At 53.5% G+C, this 9,349-nt stretch overlaps 1 protein-coding gene across 6 annotated transcripts in view; it reads right to left on the bottom strand.

Annotated features, from left to right (window-relative positions):
- The window catches only part of NCOR2 (nuclear receptor corepressor 2), a 109,455-nt gene extending 100,325 nt beyond the window's left edge, over positions 1-9,130 (bottom strand). For 5 of the 6 annotated variants that reach the window (XM_069081563.1, XM_069081567.1, XM_069081565.1 and 2 more), the window contains exons 1-2: positions 8,737-9,130; positions 2,918-2,980 (exon numbers count right to left, since the gene is read on the bottom strand). In XM_069081563.1, the coding sequence (XP_068937664.1) occupies positions 2,918-2,980; positions 8,737-9,115 (442 nt within the window). In that variant the 5' untranslated portion in view covers positions 9,116-9,130. The remainder of the gene's footprint in view (positions 1-2,917; positions 2,981-8,736) is intronic. The other variant, XM_069081564.1, reaches the window with a different exon arrangement.
- Positions 9,131-9,349: the final 219 nt, after the last annotated feature.

Consider the following 9,349-nt stretch of genomic DNA (forward strand, 5'->3'; position numbering starts at 1 on the left):
GGGAGGGGCAGGGAGGAAGGGGCAGGGGATGGCAGGGAAGAGGGAGGGGCAGGGGGATAGAGGGGCAGGGGATGGAGGAAGAGAGGGAGGGGCAGGGAGAAGGAAGGAGAGAGGGTGGGGCAGAGAGGGAAGGGCAGAGAGGGAGGGGCAGGGGGATGGAGGGGGAGAGGAAGGAAAAGAAGGAGGGGCAGGGGATGGAGGGAGAGAGGGAGGCTTAGAGAGAGGTAGGGACAGAGAGATAAAAAGAGTAATGGGAGGCACCCCAATGGGATAGGTTCAGAGAAAGATAGGTGTGAAGGGCGTCACACAAGGTAGAGGCCGGAGAGCCAGCGAGATGGGGAGGCAGGGGTCCCAGGCCCATGGGCACAGACAGATGTTCTCCTCTTCCTTGATTTCTGGGCTGCTATGGGAAGCAGCCACTGAGTGGGCTGAGCCCCTGGCAGCCAGAGCAGGGACTGAAATGCCCCTAAGGAGAGCCCTCCCAGCTGCCCTAGCCCTAAGCACTCCTCTCTTGTGGGGAGAGGGTGGGCAACAGAGGGGAAACCTTGCTCCAAGTGCCCTTTGCCCCCTGTTCTCCTCTCCCATCAAGGGGCTCCTGAACAGCAGAGGGGTCAATGGGAGGGGGAGAGGAGGAGAGACTACTCTGGGGGAGGTTGTGACCCTCTCCCAGAAGTCAGGCCTGTTCTTCAGCACCCCCAGGGCAAGGTAAGCTCACTGAAGGCAGGGAGAGTTTTTCATTTTTGTCAATATGTCAAATCCCTGGAGCAGGGCCTGGCACATGGAGGCTGGGCCTGTGATTTTAATGGGAGAGGAGACTCCCTCTATGAACTCAACAACTGCTCCATGGCCCTGCTCCAATGGGAACAGCTGTTGGAAATACTCCAGATATCTATGGACAATCAAGACAGTGGTTGGCTACAGCACCCCACGTATTTGCCAACTGACCAATCCATAAGCGTTTCTTAAGCACCTCCTATGTGCCAGATAGTATGGAGGGGGTGGGGAGAGGGGGGGGAGAGATAGAGGGAGGGAGAGGAAGAGACAGAGAGAGACGAGACGGAGAAACAGAGAGACGAGACGGAGAGACAGAGAGAGAGAGGAGAGGAAAGAGAGAGAGGAGAGAGAGGGAGAGGGAGGGAGAGAGAGAGAGAGGAGAGAGGGAGATAGAGAGGAGAGAGGGAGAGAGAGAGGAGAGAGGGAGAGGGAGAGGGAGGGAGAGAGAGAGAGAGGAGAGAGGGAGAGAGAGAGGAGAGAGGGAGAGAGAGGAGAGAGGGATGGAGACAGAGAGAGAGGGAGAGAGTGCCTGCCCTCAGGTTGCTCACATTCTACTGGGAAAGCTGCCCTATGCACATAGACACATACACAAGATAAAAGTCCAAATCAGTGGGAGGACTGGGAAGGAAAGCACTGCTTCCTCTGCAGACTAAGGCCTGGTGCAGTAGGTGGTTCTTGAGACGAGCTCTGAAGGAAGCCAGAGACACCGAGAGGCAGAGGGGAGGAGAGAAGGCAGTTCAGGCAGGGTATTCAGCTTGTGCAAAAGTCCAGAGGAGGGAAGTGCAGCATCCCACATGAGAGCTAGTTTAGCTGAGCCTCAGAAGGTGTGAAGAGGAGCTTAAGCCGAGGCCAGGTCAGGAAGAGCTTTCAAGGCCAGACAAAGTGCTTCTGTGCTGCCAGACTGAGCATTCTGCACGACTCCAGGTCCTCGAGGCCGCACCCCAGGAGGCCTCTCCTATTCCACTCACAAAAGCAGTTCCTCCAGAACTGCACCCCCCCAAGGCCGTGGCTGTCCACCTCCTTATGACCCGGCTGTTGTTCCCCCACAACAGCCAGCGGCCCCATTCAATACCACCATGCTCCCTGCTGCCTCCAGCTTTGCAGCACTACAAATGTTGCCCAACAATCCTCCGAGAGCTTCCTCACAACACCACAAAGTGGCATCTGCAGACTGCTCCCCACCAAAAAAGGACTGATTTCTCTATTCCCTGCAAAACGCCACAAGAAATTCCTCCAAGACCTGCCAGTCAAGCACTGGCACCCCAACTGCAACACAATCAATGACATTCCAACACCCCTCCCACCCCATCTGACCTCAGAGGAAGCCCTAACCAGCTCCCCATAGGGCATTTCAAGGTGGCTCACTCTGAGGAATGTCTCCAGCTCTCAGGCTGTGGGGTCAAAACCTAGGGTGGAGGAACAAATGTCCCAAAACCTGCACGAGATACCACCATGGCTTGGGATTGGGCTGAAAGAACTTCCAGACCCCAGTCTCCCCTGGCCTTCGCCCTCCATCACTCTAGGGTCCCAGGTTCCCCATTCCCTGTCCTGCACCCTGCTGTCAGCTCAATCACAAACCACAGCTCCTAAGGTCAGCCACAACTACCACAAATCAAGGGCGAGTGTGCACACCTCCCTGTACGCCTCAGGCATGTCGTCAAAGTCCATTCAGCCGGGGGCTCGTTTCCTCCTCACCATAAGGACCACAGCACCCTGGCTCTAGGCATCAGGGGCCATCCAGCCAAGTCCATGCCTCTCATGTTACAGCCAAGGAATTGAGGACCAGAAAAGAGGTTAAGTGAGTGCCCACGGTCACACAGTAAGTGGGCATGGCATCTCCAGCACCACACCGGCATATCTAGGGTGGAGGATGGGACTTTTTTCTCCCATTTTTCAAAAAAGCAAATGATAGGACTGAGGCTGGACATGAAGTGACTTGTCCAAAGTCTCATAATGACTGAGAGAGGAATACATTTCAGGCAGAGTGGAGCCCAGATTCCTGGGACTCCTGAGCAGGGTCTCTCGTAACTACACTCAGACCCTTCCAATGTTTATGTCCACGTGCCCCAACACTCTTCCTGGTGGGATGTGGGGTGGGGGGGAGGAACAGGGTGGGGTGAACAAAACAGATATAATCAATCACCTTTTTTAGCAGTATCCATCTCTTCCTCGGTCCAGCGAGAACTCTCATTCATTTCCAAGGAAGCTGGCAAAAAAAACAAATGCAATTAGGAAGTAGGCGGGATGAGGGAGGGAGAGGGAGCAAAAAAAAAAGAGAATGAGGGATCTTTCTATCTTCCTATCCAACCAGGGAGTGGAGAGCGACTCAGGCATCTCTTCTGTAGGAAGTAGTTCTAAGGACAGTTTTGAGTGCTGGACTCTTAAGTCAGGAACACCTGTGTCAAAGCCCACCTTGGACACTTACTGGCTGTGTGAGCCTGGGAAAACTGGTCAACCTCTCTGGACTTCAACGTCCTCATCTGGAAAATGGGAGTAATGCTTCCTGTTGGCCCTCCCTCCTCTGGGGGTGGCTGTACAGTGCATGCCAGAGCACATGCCCTAGAGATGTCAGGTATCATACCGCTACAATGAGCATTCCTCAGTATTTCTGTCCAGAGGGAAGAAACAGAACCTACCCAAGAGCCACTGCCCTGCTGCCATGGCCAACACACCCTTCTCCCACATCCTAAAAAAAGCCCTCGCTGCATCCAACCATCTCTTCTAGCCACTGGACTGTATCTCTCCTCCCCTTCTGGGCTAAACTCCTCCGCTTCCCTTTCCTCTCACTTTGCAATCTGGCTTCTGACCTCATCATCCAACCAAAACTGCTCCTCCTTCTCAAAGTGACCAATGATCTCTAACTGCCAAGTCCAAGGGCCTTTTCTTGACACCAATACTCCTGGATCTCCCTGCAGCCCTTCACACCGTCGCTCAATCGTCGCCGTCTTCCAGATCCCGCTCTCCTCTCGGGATTTCTGTGATACCCCTCTCTTCGTCGGCTCTTCTCCTACAGACCGATGACTCCACCTTAGTCTTCTCTGCTGATTCTTCAGACATGCCCCGGCCACTGATTGTGGGTGTCCTTCAAGGCTGGGTCCTAGGCCAGCTTCTCTTCTCCCTCTAGACTAGTTCACTGGCTGAGCTCATAGCTCCCATGGCTTCACTTGACATCTCTATGCCGATGATTCCCAAATCTCTAAATCCAGCCCTGGTCTCTCTCCCGAGTTTCAGGCCCACATCACCAACCATCTCTTTCCTGGCCTTCTTGAAACTGAAGTCCTGTAGGCATCGAAAACACAATGTGTACAAAGCAGAACTCATCTTCTCCCCCACCCGCCAATGCCCAAAGGTCAAGACCACCATTATCCTTCCAAACACTCAGGCTGGAAACCTTCGGCGTCATCCTCGATCTTTACTCACACCCCCTCCAAGCATTCAAATCCACTGTTAAATCCTGCTGTTCCAAGCATCTTTCACACTCAGTCAGACACACGACAGCCTAACACAGACACATGCCATGACTGGCTGGTGGATCTCCCTGCCTCCATTCGGCTGCCAGAGTGAGGTCTCCAAAGCCAAAGGTCTGACCATATCAGCCCCCATTCAACAAACCTCCCTATTACTCCCAGGATCAAACAGCAAAACCTCTGCTTGGCTTATCAAGCCTTCCCTAACCTGGCCATTTCATCTCTTCCTGTCTTCTACCACCTCTCTCCCCTCCACAAACTCTATGTGGGTGCACTGTGATCCAGCTACCTGGGCTACTGCACCCCCTCACCTCAGAGGAACCTGAGAAGCAGACAGCCTTTCTCCTGGCTGTCCCCCATGCTTCCACACCACGAGCTTTCCCTCATCGATACAGTCTCTCATCACCCCTTCCTCCTTTCAGAAGTCGGCTCAAACACCACCTTAGAGGCTCTTCTGCCTGCCTGAAAGACGCCGATGACTTTTCATCCGCTCTGAACAGACCCTTGTGAACCTAACTCCTTACATGCTGCTCCTCACACCAGAGGGCTCCTGGGGACCAGGCACCATCTCACCATTATCTCTTGGTCTCGAGCGCTTAGCACAGCGTATGGCACATAGTCAACACTCAATACATGTTTTCTGATGGACCAGGAGAATCGGGGAGGGCACCCTGCAGACAAACCTAAGTGATAAGACAGGGCTTTCCATGTGTTTCCACGGACACATAAGCCCAGGACACAGAGGACCCATCCACAGATAGCTGAGAGGCAACTGCACATGTAATTCTCCAGTAATGAAAACACTGGCAGACAGGTGTGCTGGATGGCAAAACCAGGGGAGAAAAAAAGCCAAGGGCATGGAGGAGGGGAACGGAATGGCCTCCCAGCCTCGGTCCCTGAGGCCTTAACTGTTACCTCAGGGTCTCATTAGGAGGACATGCCTCTAAGGTGTGCGTGGAGGGTTGGGGGGGCAGGGATGGCACCGCAGCAAGCTCTCTGTTGGGGGAGAGAATGGGTACCTGCTGGCGAATGATTCTCTGCCACAGGCACTCATCCAAATGACGGCCAGACAGGAGCAGCAGAGCAGAGGTACGTGGACAGGAGCCAGAGCTATACACCACCAGCTACCTGTATGACTTTGGGTAAGTCCCTGAACCTCTCCCCATCATCTGCAGAAAGGTGGGGGCACCTGGATGACTTCTGAGCTCCTTTTCAGCTTCCTGTCTAGGACGTGGTGAACTCGGGGGAATCCTTCCACTTTTCCCATGGGAAGCAGAGATTCCAGGGGCCACATTCTAAATGCCACCTCCCCCAAAAACTGTGCAGGTGTCACAGACATGTGGGGAGGGAAGGGGTCCCTGGGAACTGACCACTTTAAATACAAGCTTTCTTTCACCCACTATAGGGCCCTAAATACTGCTTTAGAAGTCAATGGAGAGGGGCGGCCAGGTAGCACAGCGAGTAAGAGCACCGGCTCCAGTGTCGGGATGACCTGGATCAAATCTGGGCTCAGATACTCAGCACCACACCCAGAAATAACTGGCCGTGTAACCTTGAGCAAGTTACTTAACCCCGATTGCTTAAAAAAAAAAAAGTCAGTGGAGAGAAACAAAAGCCCAAAATGGCCACCAAAGGTCATGCTTCCAATATCTCAACTCCTGGGACAGGCTATCCAAAGTCAAAGGAATCTAAAAACATTTCTGCCTGGATGCTCTAAGATGCACAATCCCTGGGGACACAAGGTGCAGCCCCTCAAAAACAAACAGACCAAAACACCTCTTGAGGAATGACAGGTGAAGCCAAGAGTCTCAGGTCCCAGTGAATGGAAGGAAGTCCCAGGGAGATAACCTAGGCTTCATAGTAAAAAGCCTTCTAACATGGGGATGGGTGTAAGCGCCCCCCAAGCAGGGACCGTTTCTGTGTGCAGATACAGTAAGTGCTTAACAGTTCCTGTCACCTGACTGCCCCCAAATCACAGGTTTTAAGCTGGATGCGTCTTGGAGATGACGACCCAGAGAAGGGGCTGCAGTCCTTGGGCAGCCAACCTGCTGAAGGCTATGGAGACTTCTTAAGAGTCACGGTTTTAAATGCATAAAACAAAACACAGACTTACAATGGAAACCAATTACAGTGAAAGAAAGACGCATTTTGATTTTTCAGTCAGTCAAGTTCAAACAACTTGAAATCTATGCAAAAGCTAAGGGGGGGGTCCATGAACCACAAGCTAGAAATCTTGGATCTAGGGCAACCCCAGTGTTTCACAAAAGGGGAAAGAGAGGCCCAAGGACATAAATGGTCTTGTCTAAAGAGCAGAGGCTACAGGGCCAGAACTGGAAGCTGTCTAATCCAGCTCCCTCACTATACACAGAAGAAACAGAGGCCTGGGAGCACTGACCTGCCCACGGACACACGGGAGGCACTGAGGTCCTCACCAATGAACAAAGCACCTGCAGAGAGACCCAGCCTAGGCCTTCTGGTGCCCAAACCAGCCCTCCTTCCCCCTGGCCTGGCCATGGTGAAGCACTCTGGGAGATCCTGCACACAGGAGTCACAAGGTCCCTGACATCGTCAACTGGCTACAAGCTCTCAGAACTTCATCCCTGCTGTAGAGGGTCTCCAGCTGTGATCCCTCCCATAACATCCTTCAAACAAGGAGGCCTCAGGGCAGTGGGCTGTGGTGGGTGACTCCCCCCGAGACCTCCCCACTGTATCTGCTGGGTTAGTCTGAAGGTCTCAGGTCCTGCTTGGGCTGGGGACCATCCCTCATTAACGTGTATGTGTGTGTGTGTGTGTGTGTGCATGCGTGTGCTCATGCATGTACAGGCAGGACCCTGCTTAGAGACCACCTTAGGCTGTGGCTAGCACCTTCCCCACCCCACCCCACCCCAGAGTCCTCCTGTGATTTCAGGGGTACAGGGAATTCCTGGTGAGAAACCACTTTCAGGCAATGCCTAGCACCCCTTCTCTTCGACCAGATCTTAAGAGTGTCCGAGCGGCAGTGAGAGCTTAAGTGCCTTATTTAGTCTCCCAGCAGCCGATGTCCTGAACCCTGGTGTTCCTCGCTCCCATTCTGACTCTCTATCCACTCTGCCACTCTATCTAGATCAAGGAGAGACAAAGTGATTCGGGGGGTTGGGGAGAGAGGGGCTGATGCCTGGGGGACTCAGGTCTTCCTGACTCTTGAGGTCAGCTTCCTAGCTCCTCTATTATTTCCTGCACATAACAGGCACTTGATAAATGCGGAAGGAAGGAACAGAAGTGCAGAAAGTGGTGTAAGTGGCTCCAACAGAAACTGGCCTCTAGGTGGCCAGAGGCAGAAACAAGGCACTGCCTTCCCTGTGCTCTCTAGGTGTCTGAGGGACCGCTGTTTGGGAGGGAAGGGAGGTGGCAGTGGGGGAGAAGGCAAAGATGAGGCCAGGGATGGAGACAGGTTAGAGCCCACGTCACCTGCCCTCTCTGCAGCTCAGTCTCCATTCCTCTGCAGTGACCATGTTACCCAATGGTCGAACAGGGACTAGAGGCCAGGCCTCTCGTCTCCTTCCACTAGGCCACAATCATGTCTCTCCTCTCTTGGGAGCATCAAGGAAGAGGAAAGGGCCTGGGCAGAGAAGGAGAAGGCAAAGAGGACCTGAAATCCCATCTCCTGACCCTGGGGAAATAGGGGGTGGGGAAGACCTTCCATGGCTGTATTTCCCTATAGATCTTACCCCTGGCCAGGCCGTCCCTACAGCATCTTGGTGTTACAGTGAATAGAGACACTTGATCTAGACTCAAGACCCAAGTTCAAATCCTATCTCAGACACTTCTTAGCTGTGTCGCCCTGGGCAAGTAGCCACTGAACCCCTCTCAGGCTCAGCCTCCTGATCTGCAAAGCAGCAAAAGCAGGGCCTATCTCCCAGAGTGGACCAAATGAAGTAACATCTGTACAGCACTTTGCAACCCTTAAATCAATACACAAATTCTAGCTCTGATTGTCATCTGTTACTGTTATAACAAAGAATAAAAAAGAGAAAAAACCAGTTCAGCAAAAGTGACCAGCGTCTCAAGCCAGGCATTCTGAGCGGTGTTCCACAGCTAAATTTTTATTACTGCCTCCAGAAGAAACAGGCCTAGCTCCTCCTGTCCTTAGAAATGGATGCTTGAGGGAATCCACATCTCGAAGGACATCACCACCCTGCAATGGCTGAGGCTCCCCCTCCGCCCCCCACTGCTGCTGGCAAGAGACCAAAAGCGGGGCCACTCACAGAACTTGCCACCCATGGCAAGGGAGCCTCCAGACCACTCTGTCCCTTCTGTGGCCAGTGCCTCCTTCCCCCAGCAGGCACCATTCAGAAAGAGAGCCGGGAGCGGGCGCGGGCAGTAAGTGGCCCATCACACACAGTGACGGCCCGTCAGGACTCGCTGACCTTTCTTTCCCTCTCTTAAACCAAACAGAACCTGTTGTGATGGGGGATGTTCCCCTCTGGAGCGGAAAGAAAGGACCCACAGCACTCACCCAGCTCCGCACTCTGCTGAGGGGTGGCAGCTTCTTCATTGTTGGCTTCGTTGGCCATCGAGCGTGTGATGCGGCCCTTGCGTCTGCCCTGACTGTTGGCGGTCTTTCGGCCTTTGGAGGCGACTGTTTCCTTTTCATCATTGTCCTCTCCAGAGGTGTCGTCCGTCTTCTCCCTGATGAGGGGTCGGGAAGAGAAAGGGGGCTTGATGTCAGGCGTGGAAAACACACACGGATCGTGCAGCTCCCCGAAAAGAATCAGGCCATGAAAAACCATCATCAGCAACAGCCACCTGTGTCTGTGCAGCCCTCGAAGGGTCACTAAGCCCCTTACCACTACTCTCTTGCCATCCTGACAACACCCAGGGGGAGGCTCAATCATCCTTGTTTTATAAAGGAGGAAACTGAGGCTATGGGAGGTGAAGCAGCTCCACAGGCTCACCCACCAGCAAACTGGAAGCGACCAAGTGTCTAAGGCTGGATGCAAGCCCAGCTCTTCCTGACCCCAGGGCCAGAGTTCTATCCACTGGAATACCTTGGGAAACGAAGAATTTTAGGATCCTGAGGGCCCATCGGCCAACGTGGATCCAGAGAGTGCACTGGGCACAGATGCAGA

This window comes from Petaurus breviceps, unplaced genomic scaffold (genome assembly GCF_028583685.1).
Source record: "Petaurus breviceps papuanus isolate PSGF00001 unplaced genomic scaffold, PetGlider_PUasm1.0 99, whole genome shotgun sequence".
NCBI lineage: Eukaryota > Metazoa > Chordata > Mammalia > Diprotodontia > Petauridae > Petaurus > Petaurus breviceps.